This window comes from Xyrauchen texanus, chromosome 19 (assembly GCF_025860055.1).
Source record: "Xyrauchen texanus isolate HMW12.3.18 chromosome 19, RBS_HiC_50CHRs, whole genome shotgun sequence".
Classification (NCBI taxonomy): Eukaryota; Metazoa; Chordata; class Actinopteri; order Cypriniformes; family Catostomidae; genus Xyrauchen; species Xyrauchen texanus.
This window is the reverse complement of record NC_068294.1, coordinates 26,549,465-26,573,871: the sequence shown is the minus strand read 5'-3', so window position 1 is coordinate 26,573,871 and position 24,407 is coordinate 26,549,465. Positions and strand designations below refer to the sequence as shown.

Below are 24,407 nucleotides of genomic sequence, written 5' to 3'. Positions count from 1 at the left end.
TAACGAAACGGGAAACTAATTTAATGATCAAAGTACTAACAGAAAAGCAATAAAAAAATTTTTTTTTAAATTGCTTTTATGATTTTTGTGTCATTAAGGCCGTGTGTGTGTGTTCAGTGTTTTTTTTTTTTTTATTTACCCCTGACTACTTTTTGTTGTTAAGAACTGAGCGTTATAAAAATCGACTGTTCTTGGTGTTTTGGCGCCTCCCTATGTTCGATCTCAAGCCTTCTGCTTAACCAACACGACTCAACAGCAGCTGCGCAGTGCGCGCAGCAACGGTCGCAAGTACTTCCGGTGGGTCAGCGTCGCCTTTTCGAGAAGTTATTATTTCCCCGCAGACTTTTCCTCAAACATAAATCACAAAGCTATCTCTCGAGCAGAAAGACAACGTCCAGCAGAATGTTTTAACACAAACATCCTTCGGTGAAAAGGAGTTGTAAATCCAATAGACTTTGTGCACTGCACAGGAGTGTGCTCGAGAGAGAGGAAGTAGTATTCAACCATCTTTCCTCTGCTGGCAATAACAAGAACGAAGAAGAGGGTCCAAGTGGGGTCTACACTTCTCCATTTATCCTCATTTCTCCTTATTCGAACACGGAGTCGTGAGGTTGGACTTTCCACGACCGAGGAATATAAAGCATCCACTCTCGGGATCGTAGCATTAGTAGACTTGCTATTTGATTTAGAATTTCTTTTTTAATGTTTCCAACAGGTTTACCTTCCCCTAATGCCCCACCGCCAGCCCAAGAGCCCAGACCGGCAGCTTCTGATGTTTACAACGACAGTAGCTTAACATCTTCTAAAAAGAGGAAAATAAACAGTTCCGATAAGGAGGACATTGATTCAATATCTTTGTCTCCTAAAGCCATTTGCAATTCCTCCTCCACAACCACCACGTCCTGCTCGCCCACTTCTGCACAGCAGCACATCCAGAAGAAGTTGAGGTTCGAGGTGGATTTGATCGGACTGGATGTGAAGATGGCCGAAGAGTCGTGTATCCCCGCTGCATCGTGTTCAAAAGCGAAAAACTCGTTTCTGTCCGGAGGTGTAGATCATCACGCGAACGGACTGACCAAGTCTGCGGGCTCCGCCACCTTCTCCAACAATAAACCCGGTGCTGCAAAAAAACTTGTTATCAAGAACTTTAAAGGTAGTGAAAGTGCGAGGAGCGTTTTCATCTTCCATGTGGTGTCTGTACCCATCTTGTGTTTTCATCTTTGAAAACACCATTGCTCTGCTTGAAAACACAATGAGCTGACTACCTAGACAGCATTTACGCGCATCGAACCGCCTTTGATGGCCACAAATGCTGTCTATGTAGGTAGCTCAAACGGTTTAGATGCATTATCGCTTGTATTCAAAAGGCGTAAACAACTTGAATCACAGTTTTACAAAATTAAATGTCTTGCCTTAACTTTGTTCTGTATGTAGAGTTTGTTAAATAACTTTGGATAAATAAATAACTTTTTATTTTTGGATAACGTGTTACTCCTTCATTTAAACAAAAACAAAAGAAAATAAAACAATCTGATTTGTCTGAAGCACACTATATTTCTTGCACCGTTACTGTTTTTAACCACAAATCCCTTTCCTGTAATCTTTGTTTTGAATGTGTACTTTATCAGAAAAGCCAAAATTACCAGAGAACTACACAAATGAGACCTGGCAGAAGCTGAAGGAGGCAGTGGAGGCCATACAGAAGAGTACTTCAATAAAGTACAATCTAGAGGAGCTCTATCAGGTAGGATATACATTTAATGTGAATATTGCTCATATTTTTTTTCTATTCATATTGTCATTTAGTAAACGGGTAAAAGTGCTCCCAAAAAAGTTCTGTCATCATTTACTCACTTGCATGTTGTTACAAAACTGTAACAGACTCAGTCACCATTAGGGGTGGGCGATATGACCAAAAGCTAATATCACAATATGATTAATTTTATATTGCAATAATGATATATATCACAACATAGTACATTTTTATGAAAATCAATTAAGATTAGTTAATATTAGGGATGGGCATGAGTACTCAGACGTGGCAGCAATGATCGATCATGAAAACGATGATCGATGGTGATCACGCATGATGTGACTTTTCACTTAATTCAAAATCCAGTGACAATTACCTGACAACTAAATACAAATGTGTCAAAAAGGGAGCTTATTTTTTAATTTTGAGATTGATTACGTTGTGACTTTGAGGGTACATTGATTATCAGTGGTGGTGTAGTGGGCTAAAGCACATAACTGGTAATCAGAATGTCGCTGGTTCAATCCCCACAGCCACCACCATTGTGTCCTTGAGCAAGGCACTTAACTCCAGGTTGCTCCAGGGGGATTGTCCCTGTAATAAGTGCACTGTAAGTCGCTTTGGATAAAAGTGTCTGCCAAATGCATAAATATAAAAAAATATATAAATATATAATCATGACAAAGAGTATATTAACTGTGTTTTGAACACCTGTCTCTGCAAAACTTTTGCTAAACGCGCTTTATTATCATTGTAAGGAAGAACTTTGACTCCTTAATGGATATTATTTCATAAAAGTGAATGATTGTCACTGACTAAACGTCCCTGCCCTGCGTGACGTAACGCACACTTGCATCGCGATGAAATTAATGGAAGATTTCCGCTTGAGTTTCCAAGTTAGATATCCGATATAAAGTGTCATTCCGTTGCACTTTCCTCAGTTGAAAGGTGGAAATTCGGACTCTGATAATCCAGTGTGTGAATTAAATACTTCAAAATATTGCCTCTCATATAATTTCCTCTTGATTTGGAACTTGACAATCGTAAAAGTAAAAAAATACAAATAAAATGGAAAAACCCCACACTCAACTTGGTTTTAATTCATTCTTACAACAATGCAAAATTTCGAATTATGCCACATTTCAGTCTGATATGTTGTTTGACCAATATTCTTCTTACTATTTTCATAAGCTTATCAAGAAACTCAAGATGTTCGCAAAGCAATGCAACAAAGAATAGAAGTAAAAAAATACATTAAAAAATCCAACAAAAATATAATACTCAAAGAAAATATCCCAAATTTTGTAAACACTTGCAGAAATAAATATTAAAGAAATATTTAACCCTTCTCGCAAAAAAGCTAAACAAAAATAATGACATTCGTTCGGAGCGCATCTTTTGATATTCATAATATTCTTTTGCATGATTCATTTGAGGTAAAAAAAAATTGCTTATACAACCCCAATTCCAAAAAAGTTGGGACTGTATGAAAAATGCTAATAAAAACAAAAAGTAGTTATTTTGTAAATTATATTCACCTTTTGCCATATTGAAAACACTATAACTACACATTAAATGTTTTTCCTTGTGGATTTCCTTGTTTTTTTAATGTACAGTAATTTAAAATAAAAAAGGGCATTTGGGCAATGAAGGCACAAGTTTAAGTTTAGAACATGGAATTTTATAGGTCTTTAGCTGCACAATTGTACAGGGTCTTCATTGCCGTATGGTGTGCTTCATTATGCGCCACACATTCACAATTGGAATAAAGCCCAAACAATACCGATTTTAGAGGGGGAAAATTCACTTAAATGAATTTATATAGTTAATTTTGGGCTGGAATGAAAACAGACCTTTTATATGTGTTCACTGATTTTGCATCGATATGACTATGCAAAGGTACTCAGAAGGCTGCTTTCTTAAAAAAATATATTTTTTATCAAAGAATATTTGACATTATTATTATACATTGTCAACATATTTTATAAATGAACACTGAGAAAATATAGAATAAATAAAAATACAGTAAATAGCTTAAACATCAGTACAGTATGTTAATTATCAGTCAGTTGCTGACCATTAAAATAAAGAATAAATACAAATTAAATAAATAGCTAAATTAACCTCAGTACTGTTTAGTATAACTGACTAGATTAATAATGCCAGTCAGTCATTGGCAGGTCGTAAAACAAGAAGCATTTATACCTGACAAGAGATAAACAGAGGCAGCAGTGTTACACCGTATTCTGCTAAACAAGTTCAGGGGAAACTAGACTTTTAAATATTACATTTTATAAATGCAATGACTGGAATTGTTCGGTTGAAGGGGGTACCAGACTGAATCCTGAACAAAACATTTTGGTGAATACATGTTTACACATTAGCTTCCACTCAGCTGACAAGCAATGAAAGTTGCCATGTGGTTAGCTATGAGCTCGTTTTCATGGAGATGGGGTCATTGTTTATTAACCCTCTGGGGTCTGAGGGTGTTTTTGGGCCCTTTTTTTCAGTTGCTTAAAAACACATTAATGGCGAATGTCTGATAACACTGTATTCAGCACAAACTGGGCTACAATAATATGTGAGCAACATGTATTTACATGTTTGTATTTTGGAGAAAATAAAGTTTATGCGTGGCTTCTGAAAAAAACACAAATGTTAAGTCATTAATGTAAGGCTATACAACACATACTAAGCATTTGTCCACAATACTTTTGAGAACTGGATCTTGTAGCCTAGAGTTTTTGCTACAAAATGATGTGAAAACCATCCTGATCACTCATTCATACAAAACAATATAGTACTTTAACTTTGGTAAGACACTTTTAGTGTTAGAAAAGACATGTGTGAGGAGGCGTGAATTATCATGAATATTGATGTAATTCACACCTGAAGAGACAAAGACCTCTCCCCTGGGCCTATCAATGAGGAATGTGACAGAAAGAGAATGAATGTGAGGAGACTTAATGATCAAAATCACGTTAAATTAGAAGTAATCTGACAATACATTTTCTTTACATAAAGACTTACAAATTTTAGACCTACACTACTGTTTAAAAGTTTTAGAAGAAGTCTCTTCTGCTCACCAAGGCTGTATTTATTTGATCCAAAATTCAGTAAATTCTTACAATTTAAAAGAACAGTTTTCTATTTGAATATATTGTAAAATGCAATTTGTGATGAAAGCTGAATTTTCAGCATCATTACTGCAGTCTTCAGTGTCACATGATCTTTTAGAAATCATTATAATATGCTGATTTTCTAATATGGGCATATTTAAAGTGCATTTTACACCTGAACAGATGTCTGGAAACAGTCACACTAGGAAACTATGTACATGTTTATATCAAATAGCTTGTCAACTAATGTAAGTAAAACTAAATGACTTACTCATCTGAAATTGTATCCTCTGCTGGATCAAATCACTCTACAAAATGCAAACTTCCCGCTCTTTTTCTATGGAAAATGTTAAATCTTTGTCACTATCCAGGAGCTTCCTCACCTGTGCATCGTGCCATCTTCCAAACGCGCAGAAAAGTTAATGATCTTGATGTTTTTAAGGCACAGTCGGGGGCGTTTACCATTTGCATTGATCGTCTCAGCACATTAACATATGAATAGCGCCCTCTGCCGTGGGTGTGATCACATTAGGGATAATTAGCTGTGCCAGGAGAAACTTTACATCACTTTGTTTCATACGGATTATATTGCAGGATAATATTTGTTTTAAATTTGAATGGTTTTATTTAAATGTAGACATTTTAAGCTTTCTTTAGACATATATTTCATGTTTGTGTGATAAGTATTCGTGAAGTTTCAGTTCATTTTTGTTCATATTTTACAAAAGCACAAGGTTTTGTTGTTATTGTGAGTGTACACAAATAAAAGTAGATCCTTTAAAGTCTCTAATGATGCCTTACACTTATCGCCAAAATGATGGAGTATTTTAAGTTGTTTCCGCTGTAATGATGAAAAAATCCAGCAGGACAAGCCGGCACCTCCGTCGACCCCAGAGGGTTAACTTTCCAGTATGTATTTCACAAACCGTTAGCAACTTTCTGAGAAGACACCGCTCAGCTCCGCACCGCTTAACTCCACCATGTCTGCAGAGCCACTGTCAGCTCAGAGTCAGTTCTGTTAACAATGGAGTTGGAGCAATCTGGTGGACACACTACATGATGACTAAAGCATTGTTTTCTGCATTATATGTTCTGAAAAATAGTTTTCATATCTGTGCATATCGGTAAACATATGCCGAGACCGATATATCGGTCGGGCAATAAATTGGAGACCAGTCAGGACTGCAGGCAAGCCAATCTATCACCCACACTCTCTGCTTTCACAGCCATGGACTTGAAACCTGGGCAGTATGTGGTTTGAATTTGTCCTTCTGGAAAATGCAGGGACGTCCCTGGAAAAGATGGTGTTGCAGTATATGTTGCTCCAAAATGTGTACATATCTCTCTGCTAGAGGTGGGCGATATCTCGATATTTAAAATATATCGAGATATTTTTTAAACACGATATGAATTTTGACATATCGTATATATCGATATATTGTTTATATTCAATTCTGATTTCGCCACTTTGCTCGCTTGCTTTCTCTGTGCTGTGCTCGCTCCCGCCTCCGCTCGCCCCCGTCTCCTTGCTTTTGCTCCCCCTCCCTTCGCGTGTTGTCTCATTCAACATGGCGTCGCCCGCAACCAGCCCGGAGGCAGAACTCGTCTAAAAAAAAAGGACAACTGGCTCCATTATATGGAAATACTTCAGTTTTAAGGCGTCGGATGAACAGCAGACAGATGTCTACTGCCGTGAATGCCGAAAGTTGGTGCCAACCAAAGCTTATAGCAAACTTGTTTTTTGGCTATTTGTTGATGGCGACAACAGAGTTAATGCAAAGATGAGCTTGAGTTGTTTTATTTTTGAATGAAAAGGCAATATGTATTATTTGTTTTAATTTACAGTTAAATTATTATTATTTATGTAATCAGGGATTTTTTTTCTTAAATGTCGTAGAAGCACTTTGTTCTTATATATGCACTGCCTACCTTGAGTTGAGTTGTTTCATTTTTGAATGAAAAGGCTATATGTATTTCTTCCTTTATTTTACAGTTAAATAATAAGAAGCACTTTGTTCTTACGTGAACTGCCTACCTCTTTGCACTTTAATAAAAAAGGACTGTGGTATTTGGCATATTTGTTTTTGCAGTAGTTTTTTTTTTGGGGGGTATTTTTCCTGTAAAGATATCGAGATATATCGTATATCGAGATATAGCAAAATATATCGAGATATATTTTTTGCTCCATATCGCCCAGCCCTACTCTCTGCATTCATGGTGTTCTCACAGATGTGCGAGTTACCCATGCCATGGGTACTGTCACACCGTGGCCCATACAGACACTGGCTTTTGGACCTGACGCTAATAGCAGCTTGGATGGGCCTTTTCCTCTTTGGCCCGGCTAACACGACGGCTTTGTTTTTCAAAAACTTTTTGAAATGACTCTTCAGACCAAAAAACACAGTTCCACTGTTCTACTTTCTATCTAAGATGAGACCGAGCCCAGAGAAGTCGGCAGCGCTTCTGGATAGTGTTGTTATAGGGCTTCAGCTTTGCATAGTGAAGTCTTGCATCTGAGGATGCAGAGGCAAGTGGTGTTGACTAACAATGGTTTAATAAAGTTATCCCAAACCCATGTTCATGATATCCATTACAGATGAATGCTGTGTTTGGGGGACGTCTGAGGGATAAGAGATCACAGGCATTCAGAAGTGGTTTTCGTCTTGCCCTTTACGCACCAAGATTTGACCAGATTCCTTGAATCTTTTAACAATATTGTGCACTGTAGAGGGTGAAATGCCCCAAATCCTTCCCATTTGTCTTCGGAGTACATTGTTCTCAAAGTGCTGGATTATTTGCTTAAGCAGTTGTTGGCAAATTGACAAGACTTGAACGATCCTTGCTCTTGAAGGACCAGGCTGTTTTTGTGGGCTCCTTGTATACTATGACACGATTGCCTCACCTGTTCAAAATCTCCTGTTTCACATCGTCTTGTTATTTTAACTCGTCAAATTGTTATTAGTCTAAAATTGCCCCTGTCTCAACTTTTTTGGAGCATGTTGCAATCATCTGATCTGAAATTGCTATACATTTAAAAAATAATGAAATTCACAATGAAAACATATGTGTAGTTGTAGTGTTTTCAATTTAGCAAAGGGTGAATATAATTTACAAATCACTCCTTTTTGTTTTTATTTTTCATACTGTCCCAACTTTTTTGAAATTGGGGTTGTATTACGAGTGATGATCGTTGTGACACAGTTTGCAGATTACGTTTTTCTTCTCCATGTTGGCTTTTGTGAACCGCACCACAGATATCAAACTTGTTTAAATAACAAGTTCCTTCATATTCTTGACTTGTTTGGGAGTCATCCCATTCTTTGGAAATGTCAGAGTTTGTCCTGGGTCAAAATTGATTGAGTAGTGTGAGTGAACCCACTCTGTGCTCTCCTGTAAAAGCGGGGAAGCCTGCTGGGCTTTTACTCTCTTGCGTGCTCCAGAGGTAGCGCACTCGACACTCCCATGAAAAACAGATGAGCATGTCATATGAGAAGCATATTAAGTGCTTATGAAGTGCCGAACATGAGATGAATGTCATTTGAATTTGCCATAATTTAATGCCATATAAACCCTATCCATGTTTCTTAAATACTCTGTCTCATGTGAAGACCTGCCCATTAATGGATAAGCCCACGCTGCGTACATTGATATTTACATATTGCGATATAGCAAAATCTCTGTTGATTGACACTTTATATCATCTCCATGATATATATCGTCATATTGCCCAGCCATAATCACCATTCACTTGTAGTGTATGAAAAAAAAATGCAATTAATAAGAAATGAGGACTGAGACTAACATTTTACCTAACAACACCTGTTGTGTTCCACAGAAGAAAGGAAATTATAGTGATTTGGTGATGTATGACTAGTATGACACACATGATGGTGTGTAAATGAAGACACACTATCCCTTCAAGAAGAGAATGATATCCTGTTCACAGGATCTACTGTTTTTATCTTTCAGGCTGTTGAAAACCTGTGCTCCCATAAGATATCTGCCAAGCTCTATAAACAGCTCAGAGTGGTCTGTGAAGACCATATCAAGGCACATATTGACCAGTTCAGAGAATATCCTTTTAATCCCAATTTATTTATCTTGCATTTTTAACAGTATTACTAAAGTATTCCTTGCATCATATAGCACTTGAACAGCCATGGAAGCAACAAGTAGTAAGAACAGTCCTGCCTAGGATGCACATCAACAATTTGAGAACATATGAGCTAATATATGAACTGTGATTGTCATTGATTGTACATAATCAGAAATGTATACTATCAAAACAGAAAACCCTTTTTTTCCTGTTCTGCAACTATTTCTTAACGCTTGCTCTACGGATGCCCTAGACAGTGTACTATTCCTGAAGAAAATAGACAAATGTTGGCAAGATCATTGCAGACAAATGGTTAGTGAAATAATCTCAATAGACATGGTATAATTTAATTGTTGTGAACATGTGTGAAGAAAGATACTATTTGATGAAAATGACTTTACTATTTAAAATGAATACTGCTGCTTCACCCATTTCCATTTTCTTTTCTTCTAGATCATGATTAGGAGTATATTTTTGTTTTTGGATCGCACGTATGTTTTACAAAATTCAATGCTGCCATCAATTTGGTATGTGTCCTTTTTTGCTAAAAAAGTTTGACCTATAATATTGGATGATTCACTCATGCTGTCTTACTACCTGTTCCTTTCTCCTCCTGCCACTGGCAATTAAAGATACACTTGTGTTTCATCTTCAGGGACATGGGTTTGGAGTTGTTTCGTTTTTATATCATCAGCGACCTGAAGGTGCAAAGTAAGACAATTGATGGAATACTGCTTCTTATTGAAAGGGAGCGGAGCGGGGAGGCTGTAGACCGCAGTCTGTTGAGGAGTCTACTGAGCATGCTCTCAGATCTGCAGGTTAGGTCTCATGCTTTTCTAATTTTTGTACAACCTTGGTCTCAGTTCTTTGCATAAAGTGAGAAAATGTGTTTTTCGTGTGAGAAGTCTCTTTTTGTGACTTCTTTTGTGTATTTTAATGCATGAATAAAAGTTAAAGCTGAAGTATGTAACTATATAAGTATACTTATATTCCAGCTTAATATGTAGAGACAACAATAGGTAAGCCATTCATAGGCTAATTGTCTTGATAACTATAGTTTTTATAGGGCACAGTGTTTACATATTTTGATAAAATTAAACCATATATGGCTTTAAGTTGTTTCTGCATATTAAGCTGGGAAAGGAGAGCGTATTTAACACTGAAAAAGTTTCATACTTCAGCTTTAAGTAGAAGATTATGAGCATGGTAAAGTAAACAACAATATCTTTATCCAGTTTAATGCCCACAGTTGTTTTTTTTGTAAAACAATACAATAACAATTTTATGACTCAAATCATTCAACCCTTGAATTATGTCTTCCAAGGCTGTTATTGTGCACATGGAATGGATGTAATTGCACCGTTGCTTCTTTTTTGACAGATTTATCAGGATTCATTTGAGCAGCGCTTCCTGGAGGAGACAAATCGGCTGTATGCTGCAGAGGGCCAGACGCTCATGCAGGAGAGAGAGGTGAGTTTTACATCAGGGGAACAGAATTATGTTATGCTTTATCTGGAAATGTCTTTATTACCTGAGCTTGTCTGGGAGCAATTAAGTATTGGTATGTCTCATTAAATGGAAGTAACTGATGTTTTGCTACAAACCAGGCTTGGCATTCTGTGTATTTACCTAATTTAGGAAGATAACATTTCAGTTTTTTTATGCGTAACATAATACATATTGTCTTTGCAGGTACCACAGTATCTTCATCATGTCAGTAAACGACTGGAAGAGGAGGCAGACAGAGTCATCACATACTTGGACCAGAGCACACAGTAAGTATACAGATAATATGTCTAACATACAGAAAACGGGGTCCTTATTTTTTTGCGAAAAAGCTCAATTTGTGAGTGATGTTTATATACGTTTGTCTTTGTAGAAAACCCCTTATTGCCACAGTAGAAAAGCAATTGCTTGGAGAACACCTCACTGCAATACTTCAGAAAGGTATCACACTCACACTATTTGTATAGTTAACAATGCTGTGGTTTGGGGTCCATTTAGCAGTTGTTTTCTTCTCAAATCCTAGGTTTGAATAACCTGCTGGATGAGAACCGTATTCAGGATCTGTCTCTGCTGTATCAGCTCTTTAGTCGTGTGAGGGGGGGAGTGCAAGTTCTGTTGCAGCATTGGATAGAGTACATCAAGGTAGGACTGGGACCCGTTTGGTACACAACAGTTCTGGGTTTTATGTACACTTGGTTGCAAGACTTTTTTTTATGCCTCAGGCCTTTGGAAGCACAATTGTCATCAACCCTGAGAAAGACAAGACAATGGTCCAGGAGCTTCTGGATTTCAAGGATAAAGTCGATCACATCATTGACGTATGTTTCATGAAGAATGAGAAGTTTGTAAATGGTATGAAGGAGGCCTTTGAGACTTTCATCAACAAACGGCCCAACAAACCTGCAGAGCTCATAGGTCAGTTATCACACTTTCCCCACCAATTACTGAGTTGTATTGTTCAAGAGCTTGCAGCTGATTGGATCAAGGAGAATAGTAAAAATTAATTGATGATATGATTTATGTTGTATAGCAAAATATGTGGATTCAAAGCTACGTGCAGGAAACAAGGAAGCAACTGATGAGGAGCTTGAGAAAATGTTGGACAAGATAATGATCATTTTCAGGTTTATTTATGGTAAGACATTTTAAATTAATGCTCCTTTTCAAAGGTCTAGAAGGGTTTACATTTTTGACTGAAGAAAGACTTACTCATTTTTCATTTTAAGGCAAAGATGTTTTTGAGGCCTTCTACAAGAAAGACCTTGCAAAGAGGTTACTGGTTGGAAAGAGTGCCTCTGTAGATGCAGAGAAATCAATGCTGTCAAAACTGAAACATGGTAAATTACATTTCTCGCTTATTTATTTATTTATTTTTTAAACCATCCCATCATGATGACAGATGCCTCAACAGACTGCACAGTAAAAACTGAATTATCTTTGTCCTTCAGAATGTGGAGCTGCATTTACCAGTAAACTTGAAGGAATGTTCAAAGACATGGAGCTTTCAAAAGACATTATGGTGCAGTTCAAACAAGTAATGATAGCTTTTATTTCTACTTATGTACCTTTTTCTATTGTTTTTTTTATTTTATTTTTATGGTTAGATTTCTCAAACGTCTCCTCCTTTTGAATCTCCGTATTAGCACATCCAATGCCAAAATATCCCCGGAAACATCGAGCTGACTGTGAACATTCTCACTATGGGTTATTGGCCAACTTACATCCCCATGGAAGTACATCTGCCTCCAGAGGTCTGTTCTGATAAATTTTGAACACCCAGGTCTGATTACTTCATCAAAGCAGTAATAATATTACCTTTTTATCACCCTTTACTCTCCAGATGGTTAGATTACAGGAGATTTTCAAGACGTTTTACCTGGGCAAACACAGTGGGCGGAAACTACAGTGGCAATCAACATTAGGACATTGTGTGCTAAAGGCTGAATTCAAAGAAGTAATGCAGAATTTATTGTGAAAAGCAATTGGCGATGAAAAACTATTAGCTGATATAATATAAACAAAGATTTTAAGATAAAAAAAACTGCATCCTTTCCAAAAGGCTTTATGAAATATGTAAGGGAACTTTTTCTTTTTCCTAGGGCAAAAAAGAGCTGCAGGTGTCACTGTTTCAGACATTAGTTCTGCTAATGTTTAATGAAGGGGAGGAGTTTTCTCTGGAGGATATCAAACTGGCTACAGGCATAGGTATGGATGGATGTGTCAAGCAACCTTTGCCTTAAATGTGTAAAGATTATATAACAATTTAATTAAGAACCACTCTGACATTCAATACTGATTTTCAGCATTTTATATGTAATTTATATGTGTTTGTTAGCAAATATCATGCTAAATTGAAAACCTCAGGTAAATAATAATAAAAAATAATAAAAATAATGAATATTTGCAGAGGATGGTGAGCTTAGGCGAACCCTGCAGTCTCTGGCCTGTGGAAAGGCACGTGTCCTTACCAAAACGCCAAAGAGCAAAGATGTGGAAGATGGAGACAAGTTCTCATGTAATGATGATTTCAAACACAAACTCTTCAGGATTAAGATCAACCAGATCCAGATGAAAGAGACGGTACTGTCTGTCACACTGACACTTTGATTAGTTGTGCAAAGCAGCATAGAAATCGGGTGTTGGAGAGTTCTTGGTACTCTGTCTCATTGGTTATTGCTGTACCTCACAGGTGGAAGAACAAGCCAGCACTACAGAGAGAGTATTTCAAGACCGTCAGTACCAAATCGATGCTGCCATTGTTCGAATCATGAAAATGAGGAAGACTCTCAGCCATAATCTTCTGGTTTCTGAGGTGTACAACCAACTAAAATTTCCAGTCAAGGTAAGGTCAAATTTGATTGTAGTGATTTGATAGTGAATTTAATATAGTGATTGTACATAAAAGTTGACCGATAAAACACTATTTTGCTTTAGCCTCAAGCTATAAAGCAATATCACAAATTTCCGTGAGCAGTTTCCTCTCCCCGTTATTGGCAGATGTACTTCCATGGGGATGTAAGTTGGCCAATAACCCAGAATGCTATTCTGAGATGCGGGTTGGAGCTGTTTTGGCAGCATGAGGGGGACCTACACAATATTAGGCAGGTTGTTTTAATGTTGTGGCTGATCGGGTTGCGTGCGTATATACAGACACACGCACACACACACACACGCACACACACACACACACACACACACACACACACACACACACACACACACAGGGTTAGGAGGGTTACTTTTGAATTGTATTCCACTACAGAATACAGAATACATAATACATGCTGTAAAATTTTATTTATAATGTATGCCGTTAGATTACTCAAGGTCAGTAATGTATTCTAAATACTTTGGATTACTTCTTCAGCACTGGTTGATTTTTTATTTATTTATTTTTTTTTTTAATTGTTTTGACTATAAAAACTCTGCCAGTACAGTAAGACAAAATACACATTAAAAATACATTCTCTAAAAAAAAAATCTAAATATCTTATGCTGTTTCTATATCAAAATAAATCAAATTGATCTTTTTTTAAGGATCTTTATATATATGTGCTAATATCAAAGGTCATCTAACATTAATTTTCTTAATAAAAAATAAGTTTGTGTCTGGTAACGTGCATGTAAAATGGCTAGAAATAGCATTTTAGCTTAGCATAAAGCTGACAAGTTACACTAGGTTTATTTCTATTTCTTCAGCTTCAAACTTATCTTTCTGCTGAAATGAATGTAACGCATCATAAGAAAAATTTTCACTGCTGTTCAAATGAGAAGAGAAGAACATCATCTCAATGCTATTCTGAGATGCGGGTTGGATTCACTTTGGATCACATCATTTGTATGTATAAATGTTTTCCAACTGAAAGGACTAAATATTCAATTACAATAAAATGCAAAGTAATCTCTTCAGTAATCAAACTACTTTTTGAATGTAACTGTAGTCTAAATACCAATGATTTAAATTGTAACTTCAGTGGAATACAGTAACAAATATTTTGTATTTTAAATACGTAATTCCATTACTGTTCTGTTACTCCCCGACCCTGTGTATATATATATATGTGTCTATATATATATATATATATATATATATATATATATATATATATATATATATATATATATTAGTATTTTCACTTAGGGGTGTACTCACCTTTGTTGCCAGCAATTTAGACCTTAATGGCTGTGTGTTGAGTTATTTTGAGGGGACAGCAAATTTACACTGTGAGTGTACACACTACTTTTCATTGTAGCAAAGTGTCATTTCTTCAGTGTTGTCACATGAAAAGAAATAATCAAATATTTACAAAAATGTGAGGGGTGTACTCACTTTTGTGAGATACTGTACATATAGTGTATATATTAGTGCTGTCAGTCGACTAACTTTTTTTAATCCCGATGAATCGAATACATTTTTTAATAGTCAACCAGGATTAATCTTGGATTTGGAAAATGCTGAAATTTGACAATATATACATCCTTTTCTGTCAAAATGCATTTGTTTCGATCTTGGGTAAGAAAAAAAACAATATTTAATAGATGTCGACCAATAATAGATTTTGCCGACACCGATATCTAAGGTTAGATAAAGGGAGATAACCGATTAAACAGAGCAACATGTCTACAGTACATTGGTAAGATGATCGATCGCAAATGCCAAGTATATTGTAGTGTTACAGCTTGTCAAATTTGCCACAAACATGTAGTTTTATTTATGCCAACATCACCGTGCAAATAGGTGGATTTGCGGAGGCAGAATCAGTAGCAGCAAAGTTGCATTTAACATCCAGCCTCTCCTAGATGACACAGAGCATGACACTGAGCAAGACCCTCCTAAGAAAAACAAGCTTATTCAAAAATCTGTGAGGAACTTGCAATTTCATGATACTTATTCTCAGCTTTTGACATTGAAATGTAAAAGGCTATGAACACAACACTTGTGCAAATGTTATATGCCGGTAATAAGGACGGTAATGTTTATATGCTAAATTAAATGATGGGGGTGTGGTAAAAACATTGTGTGCTGATCGTTTTTTTTTCTCAAGCCGCTTAGTAATATTGAATTTAGGGTTGCAGCCAGTGGCGGATACAGACTGTCATTAATAGGTGGGCCTGGTGAATATATGGAGGGGCCTCGGTTTTTTAAGCTTATTCACGCCTGATAAATATGTCAGCTATAGCAGATCGTTAGTGAATTTAAATAGGCCTATTCCTTGTACTCATGTCAGTCAGCCCTCCCGCCTGCTTTAAACCATAAGGTCATCTATCTGTCATTACACGCAACTCGCATGGCGCATGTAGACTATCACAACGGTAAGTCAGTGCGCGCACGGAGAGCGTGCTGTGGCTGACTCGTGCAGAAAAAAATTCACAGGAGAACGAGCTGACTCCGTATTTAAAAGGAATCATGACAGAAAAAACAGGTATGCTATGGAAATATACTCAGCTTTATTTCGAGAAACAGAGCCAGAAGTGCATTCACCAAACATAACAAATGCCAAAGCAGGAGACGACGGTGAACATTACAACACAAAAAGTGGGCCGCCCCGCAGAATAACACAGATAACAGCATGGCAGATGATGCCCCACATAAAATAATAAACAGCAACAGATCTAACATTGCATAAAACTCGTTAAAAGAGTTGCTACACCCAAACTAAACGTGAATAGGCTTTGTTTTAATAGCCTAGTATCAGAATCAGGTCATCCTTTCAGAAAAAGCAGTAATGCCACGGCGGGCCAGCATAAAAAAAACACAGTGCTGTACAGCAGCCTACCTGAGCTCTAAACCAGGCGGAGTCTCCTGGGCTTCGAGTTGAAAACGTTGATTATGTCATCATAATCCGAACTGTCAATAAGTTCTCTTTCAAACGACAGAAGTGCCAAGTTGTTCAGGCGTCCTGTCAGCATTGATGATCTCAGGCGCGTTTGGATCCTGTTTGTTGCGGAGAAAAGTCTCTCTACGCTGCAGGATGTTAAAGGCAGTATTATGATGGTCCTCAACAAACGATTGATGTTGGGGAAAATGTCGGCAGGGCAGCGATCCAGTACTTCCATTAATGTGGGGAAGTTCTCCTTATCCATTTTCCGTCTGATGTGTTGGATGAATACCGCATGTTCAGCATCAGCAATGTCAATGCCATACAAAGCACACGGATCATTTAAAATGTTTTTCACTCCAAAAGTGGCAGATCCAGGTGTGAAAGAGGCCGAGGCTCTCGTTACACCGTAGGTGTCGTCTTTAAACCTGCAGTTTAACTCTGTTATCTGTCGGTCAATGATGCAGTTCCACAGGGCCCTTAAATCCTCATTGCTTCTGACAGCCGAGGTCTTTCACAGTGTTGTGGTAACAGCAGAGTCATGAAACTTTGAGGGCAGCTTGCGTTCACGAGAAGCAACCGCGTCCCAGTTAGCTATCTCGTGCTTTTCCATCAGCTCCTCTGTCAGCCTGAGCACCTCAACAAAGTCACCCTTCGAATCCTCTCGGAAAGTTGCATATGTAGCTTTAAGTGTTTCAATAAGTGAAATACAGTCCGTCACACATAGCGTTGAGCTCTGCAGCCCTTTGGTGGCAAAATCGCTGTTTTCAAACAATTTGCAAAACGTTAAAAGCATGAAAACAAACTTTTTCGTTTGCACCTGCTGCAACAGCTGGTCTGCTTCGATTTTACTTTGTCCACTAGTTTCGGAAAATCCAGCCACAGTCTCCAGTAGTACATCGAGCAACTGCAAAATCTTATGCACTGACCCTGATTTTGAGCTCCATCTGGTATCACACGAACACTCCAGCTCCATAACCTGGCGGTTGGGATGCATCTCCTTTTGTACCTCCACCAAACGAGAGTGGCGATGGGCTCCGGTAAAGTAGCTGTGTATTTGATTCACAGTGTCAAAAAAAGTACTTACATGTCCGGACGCTTTAGTGGCGGTGCAAAGCACCAAGTTTAGCAGATGAGAGTTGCAATGCACATAGATGGCTTTAGGAAATGTTTCTTTCAAAATAAACTGTACCCCTCCCTTGTGCCCCGACATGACCGATGCTCCATCGAAACAGAACTCGACGCAGAGAGCAGGATCCAGTTCAAGTGGTTGAAGGACCTCCAGGATTTTCTTTGATATCCCTTGCGCTGACAGATCTGCGGCCTCAACAAAGCCCACCGCCCGCTCTTTGATGATCCCTCCATGTATGAATCGCACACACACTGCAACCAGCTCACGTTTAGCTAAATCCTTATACTCATCCGCAAGTATGGCAAAATATTGCCCATGCAGTTCAGTCTTTATTTTACGGAGTAGGATCGATGCTGCAGCTTCAAGCAACTCATCCTGGATGTGGTGGCTCATGAAGGTGGCATTTCTGGGCAGCTTGTTCAGTGTATTTTCAATTTCTGGAGCATATTTTGACATGAACTTGAAGAGCTCTAAGAAGTTACCTTTATTAAGTGCATCCTCGGTTTCTCTGTGGCCTCGGAGTGGGATTTCCAGCTTGGCACACAACATGGCAATGTCCAACAGAACTTTAACATGCTCCCTGTTTCGCTCCACAAATGTCGGGGCGTCACCATGCAGCTGGTTCAAAACTGTCCCGCGGCTTTGCAGTGCATGACTGACCATGTACGATTTTTTTCTTAGTTACCGCCATAGCATGGAGCTTGCTTGCTTCATGTTTGTCGCAGGCTTCTCTGAGACGTTTCCAGTTCTTGTAGCCATCTTTAATAAAAGTAAACTCTGTGTGCATCTCCGGAAAATGTTTACAAGCCTTGCAAAACACTGCATCCCGTTCTTTGCTGTATTCAATCCATTTGAATTTCTCATACCAGTTGCTGTTGAATGAGCTGGTTTTCCACTTATAACAGTAGCTGGAAATGTTGACAGATTTGGCTGAGTGGCAGGTTCCTCCAATGCCGATAGATCTGATGGCATCGCGGTTGTCTCTTTTGACGCTGGTGGCGGTCTGTGTCGGTGGAGTGCAGCGTCAGCCTTCATGTTAACATTAACGCTAGCATGACTTGATAAAAATGCGGCAGTTTCACCGGCATTCCCAGAGCCATTAAGTGTCTCACGACCATCCTCCTCCTCAGGTATGACATGGTCCAAAAGTATGTCATCATCTAGACGTGTTTTTTTTAAAGAGTGTCAATGATAGCTGTTTAGCCATAGCTTAGGTAGGTTCCCGCTACTTCCTAAAGGTGCACGTAACTGCCAACTGTCGGTGCTAACGTTGCGTGATAGCGTAACTGGACTGACACATGATATGCCGACATATCAACTTTTGTAGTTATTTTTCATAGCAACTGTACATATTTTAAAATTTAAATGTCCTCAAGAAACTATTATAATTAAATAAATAAGTAATTAATTAATTATTATTAAAAATTTAAAAAAATTGAATCTGAAATGTAAAATTTTAAATCTGATTGGGTGGGCCACCTGTCAGTCATGCCCACCCAGGCCCAGCCATAAATCCGCGCCTGGTTGCAGCGGTATACCGGTTTCACGGTATACCACGGTTTGAAAATTGACTGTTATCATACCAACATAATGTACATTTGCTTATCTACGGTATGGAAAATAAATGCAACCGGACGGAGAATCTCACATGCCCTTGCGCATCTCCTTTATTCCTTGTCTGCCTGACTCGTCAACTTGCGACAAACACGAACGCACGCGCAGCGGAGAAAATGTCAGAGAGAAGCGAGGCGAGGGGGTCTGACATGAGTGTGTGTTAAAGCAGTGTTTTTTTCAACTGGTCTATTCGGACTGGGTCGCGGACAGCATGGTTCTCCCATTGAAGATATTTTGGGGGCCGACGTAGATTTAATCATAATCTACTTAATCAAGTTGCCCATGTAAAGCAGACATGGGCAACATACGTGCCGCGGACTGGATCAGGCTCATTTATCATAAAAGCGTTTTTATTTTTCATAGAATATTTCAGTTAACATGCATTGGGACCTAACACGTCTCCACAAGCGTTTAACATGCTCAATGTGGCCAGATAAGAGACGAAACACCCCCAGTTTGAGGTTTATACTTGCCCAAATTGGAAATATTCTGCCTAATGGTATACTTATTTTGTGCAATCTGGCAACCATGCACGTCTCGCTTTCCCCTTTGAACAAATTTAGCGATCTGTAGTGTAATATTTTGCTCAAGGAAAAGTGTTATAGGGCTACTCTGTGTCCATTCTTGAGGCTGCTTGTGGTGTTTGGTGCTACTAATTTTGCAGGTAAACCTTCTCCGTGATTAAAATAAATATAAAAGTAGATATCGGCGTCATTGAGACACGGAGGGGTAATCATTGACATGCGAGCAAAAGCAAGCCAGAGATTAATATGTAAATGCATTTTTTATTTGTGCAATTTAGAAACGTTGAAGTCCCTTTGCGCCTGTATGTTAATCTAACTAGCTAGTATTTATTTTTCATAAATACATTTATTATTTTTATTACTATTATTTAAGACTAGCACACTGACCTAACCATGGTAATGAGGAGCCTTTCCATCTGTGTAATATGGGTATAAATTTGTAATATTAGGTAACAAACGGGATAATAATGGGGTCATATAAGTAAATATGCTCTTCAATTTTTAAAAGGGGAGAGACAACTTCCTGTAGATTTTGTTGTTGACATCATCAACTAAAATAATGTCACTTGATGCATGTCCTTGTACTGGAAAACCATGAACAAAACTATGCAACATAAAAGGAAATGCAACCCAGGATACATTTAAATACAGGTTATGTTTAATCTATGGCAGGGCGACACTTGATGTCCAATGTAAAATCTGTCCTGAAGCAAAACCAGTTGAGAACCACTGAGATAAAGGTACAGACAGGAGCTGTCTGGCCTCACTGTCGTGCACCTACAGTATATGTTAACTGTTAATAATCATAGGACATTACTTTAAAAGCTCACACAGCTGATGTTATTTTTCATTTAGTAGTTCATTTAACATGCTATGCTAACATGTAAACTAACAAATTAACATGTTATAGTTACATTATATTTTTTATCATGTTTATAATTCTGTTTATTATAATTCTATTAGCTTTCTTATTTTTTCTATTTATTTATTTTCAAAAGGGAGACTTTTTTTTACACATATGTACCAAGAGTGGACGCCACATAATTCTTAAAAGTGTAACACATACTTCAATAAAAGAAATGGTTTCGGTTTCAATTTCAATTATAATAAAGTGTTTGGTCAAAAATAAATAAATTAATAAAATAACCCTTCTGTTTTCACTGATAATAGTAATTGTGTAATACCTTATACCTTGATATTTTCTGAGACTTATCATACCGTGAAAATCTCATACGTTGCAACCCTAATTGGATTATGTACATATATCGTAAAACCAGAGGTCTGGTTCCTCAAATAATTTTTTTTCAGTCACATTAGTTTTATCACTGGGGGATTTAATACATTAAGGCATGCTTTTTCTAAAAAGTGCTTTACAAATACAAATGACTTGTGTAGACCAATGTGTACCTTCTAATATTTAACAATATACAGGTGAAACTCGAAAAATTAGAATATCGTGCAAAAGTTCATTAATTTCAGTAATTCAACTTAAAAGGTGAAACTAATATATTATTTAGACTCATTACAAGCAAAGTAAGATATTTCAAGCCTTTATTTGATATAATTTTGATGATTATGGCTTACAGCTTATGAAAACCCCAAATTCAGAATCTCAGAAAATTAGAATATTGTGAAAAGGTTCAGTATTGTAGGCTCAAAGTGTCACACTCTAATCAGCTAAACACCTGCAAAGGGTTCCTGAGCCTTTAAATGGTCTCTCAGTCTGGTTCAGTTGAATTCACAATCATGGGGAAGACTGCTGACCTGACAGTTGTGCAGACAACCATCATTGACACCCTCCACAAGGAGGGAAAGCCTCAAAAGGTAAATTGCAAAAGAAGTTGGATGTTCTCAAAGTGCTGTATCAAAGCACATTAATAGAAAGTTAAGTGGAAGGGAAAAGTGTGGAAGAAAAAGGTGCACAAGCAGCAGGGATGACCGTAGCCTGGAGAGGATTGTCAGGAAAAGGCCATTCAAATGTGTGGGGGAGCTTCACAAGGAGTGGACTGAGGCTGGAGTTACTGCATCAAGAGCCACCACACACAGACGGGTCCTGGACATGGGCTTCAAATGTCAAACGTCTTACCTGGGCTAAAGAAAAAAAGAACTGGTCTGTTGCTCAGTGGTCCAAAGTCCTCTTTTCTGATGAGAGAAAAGTTTGCATCTCATTTGGCAACCAAGGTTCCAGAGTCTGGAGGAAGAATGAGAGGCACACAATCCAAGATGCTTGAAGTCCAGTGTGAAGTTTCCACAGTCTGTGTTGGTTTGGGGAGCCATGTCATCGGCTGGTGTTGGTCCACTGTGCTTTATTAAGTCCAGAGTCAACGCAGCCGTCTACCGGGACATTTTAGAGCACTTCATGCTTCCTTCAGCAGACAAGCTTTATGGAGATGCTGACTTCATTCTCCAGCAGGACTTGGCACCTGCCCACACTGCCAAAAGTACCAAAACCTGGTTCAATGACCATGGTATTACTGTGCTTGATTGGCCAGCAAACTCGCCTGACCTGAACCCCATAGAGAATCTATGGGGCATTGCCAAGAGAAAGATGAGAGACATGAGACCAAACAATGCAGAAGGGCTGAAGGCCGCTATTGAAGCATCTTAGTCTTCCATAACACCTCAGCAGTGCCACAGGCTGATAGCATCCATGCCACGCCGCATTGAGGCAGTAATTAATGCAAAAGGGGCCCAAACCAAGTACTGAGTACATATGCATGATTATACTTTTCAGAGGGCCGACATTTCTGTATTTAAAATCCTTTTTTTTTTATTGATTTCATGTAATATTCTAATTTTCTGAGATTCTGAATTTGGGGTTTTCATAAGCTGTAAGCCATAATCATCAAAATTATATCAAATAAAGGCTTGAAATATCTTACTTTGCTTGTAATGAGTCTATATAATATATTAGTTTCACCTTTTAAGTTGAATTACTGAAATTAATGAACTTTTGCACGATATTCTAATTTTTCGAGTTTCACCTGTAATGCTTTATTAACATTTTCCAAACAAAGCCATCCTCAGGTTAAAGATAGAAATGCATTAAAATGGCACCAATTCAAGTAACATTAAAGGTTTCACAAAGTCTAAGTGGGAGTTTGCTTAATTGAAACTAATTCTCCCCATAGGTTGTATATTCATTGCAATGCGCAGTAAATACCTTAAACTGTCATCCTCCACGACATTAATCTTACGACAGACTTTGGCTATCCGCTTTCCTGCAGCAATTGTGAAGTCACATTCATGATTCACATCAGCGTCAAGCGCCGCATTGAACTCCACATGAAAAGCAAACGGAAGAGTCCTAGAGCTATTATACTAAATATCAGCACTCTTGGAACTTTGCTTGTCCAGTCAAATTGATGGACTGGAAATAACTGTTCTATAATTTGAAGAATGTTTTCTGATTAGCACTAATTAAAAATGTAATTTATCACCGCATTCTGCAGCCTAGAACATTTCACTGCCAATAATATATATTTTTCTCCTTCCAGCCTGCTGATCTGAAGAAGAGGATAGAGTCACTAATTGACAGGGACTACATGGAGAGGGATAAGGAGAATCCAAATCAATACAACTACGTGGCTTAGAGAGCGAGAAAATAAAAGGGGTAGATTAGGGATGGAAGAAATGACAGGAGGAGGCTGTTCTCTGTGATGTTGTTTACCTCCCTTTGCACATGGAACATCTTGTTCCAGTTTTTGTTCACATTACCATCTTCATCCCACTGACCAACAACTGAATCCGTTTTCTCTTCATGACTTTGTCAGGGTGCCCCCCCCTTAAATGTCATGTCTGATTTATAAAAAACAATTATTTTGTTAAAATGCTTCTAAACAAAAAATTACTAATTTGAGTGTACAAGGCAACTATTAGAAAATACATTTATTTATTTTCAGACTTGATTCGGTGGCTTTATTTTTTATTTTTTTTGCCTTTGCCATGTTTTTCCCCCATGGTTTATCACATGCAAATGTCACCTAGCATATTGGTGTATTGCCTGTGCAAAGAAAACCAGAACCAGATTGATCAAATTCAGTGTTATATTAGGTGCCAGTGTATGAACGTTGAAAATAGAATTTCCTTTGCCAATGTTTGATAAATTTGTACAATGAAAAGAAGATTCAGCTGGTTGGTCACAAGCAATTTATGTTCTGTGAATGTGATTTATTGCTAAATAGAACAATTGAGACTAATTGGAAATGTCACATATTGTGCCAAGATTAGATAAACCAAGCACTTGTTTTGTTGTAGAAATGTTAACGCTGCTAAACACTAACTTGTACATCTTCCTTTTCCCCTCCCTGCTTATACCTTTTCACATTTCCTCTTTATTTTGTATATACATTTTACACACAACTTAATTTCTTGCTTGACACTTGTCAACTACATTGGAACTGAATTATTTCCCCAGAAACTTCAAACAAGCACTGTTTTACCAAACTAGTGTTTTCACATTTATATATATTCCTTATGTTCTCAATTAGGCTTATATACTGAGAAACTCCTCCTTGTGGCATCACTGGATCTGTGGATTTTTGGCAGTGGTGTTTTGAGAAATCATATACTTAAGTGGACAGATGTCCAGTGTCTGGAAAAAGTATGCCTGTTTTTATTGCCTCAGAATAAACAACTGTATGTGTTTCCATTATCTTGTCCTTTTATTCAGTTCAGTACTACTTAAAAATATATAAATAATAGGGTTAGTTAGCTCAAAGACATTGTTAATTTGGCAGTAATCACAGCTTACATCAAAAATAGGTCAAAAAAGAAGTTTTGAGTAGCAACAACCATGAAAGAAGATTTTTATTTTTATTTTTTTTATTTATAGTAATAAATAT

At 37.7% G+C, this 24,407-nt stretch overlaps 1 protein-coding gene across 1 annotated transcript; it reads left to right on the top strand.

Annotated features, from left to right (window-relative positions):
- Positions 1-260: 260 nt before the first annotated feature.
- LOC127659855 (cullin-4B-like) lies at positions 261-24,346 on the top strand. Its single transcript, XM_052149813.1, has 20 exons — positions 261-1,153; positions 1,629-1,744; positions 8,842-8,945; positions 9,211-9,280; positions 9,422-9,495; positions 9,624-9,786; positions 10,349-10,438; positions 10,661-10,743; positions 10,848-10,915; positions 10,998-11,116; positions 11,197-11,389; positions 11,505-11,609; positions 11,701-11,811; positions 11,923-12,008; positions 12,118-12,225; positions 12,315-12,428; positions 12,574-12,679; positions 12,882-13,054; positions 13,164-13,316; positions 23,061-24,346. Exons 1-20 carry the CDS (start codon positions 703-705, stop codon positions 23,154-23,156), a joined length of 2,583 nt encoding a protein of 860 aa, XP_052005773.1. The 5' UTR covers positions 261-702; the 3' UTR covers positions 23,157-24,346.
- The last annotated feature ends 61 nt before the right edge of the window (positions 24,347-24,407 follow it).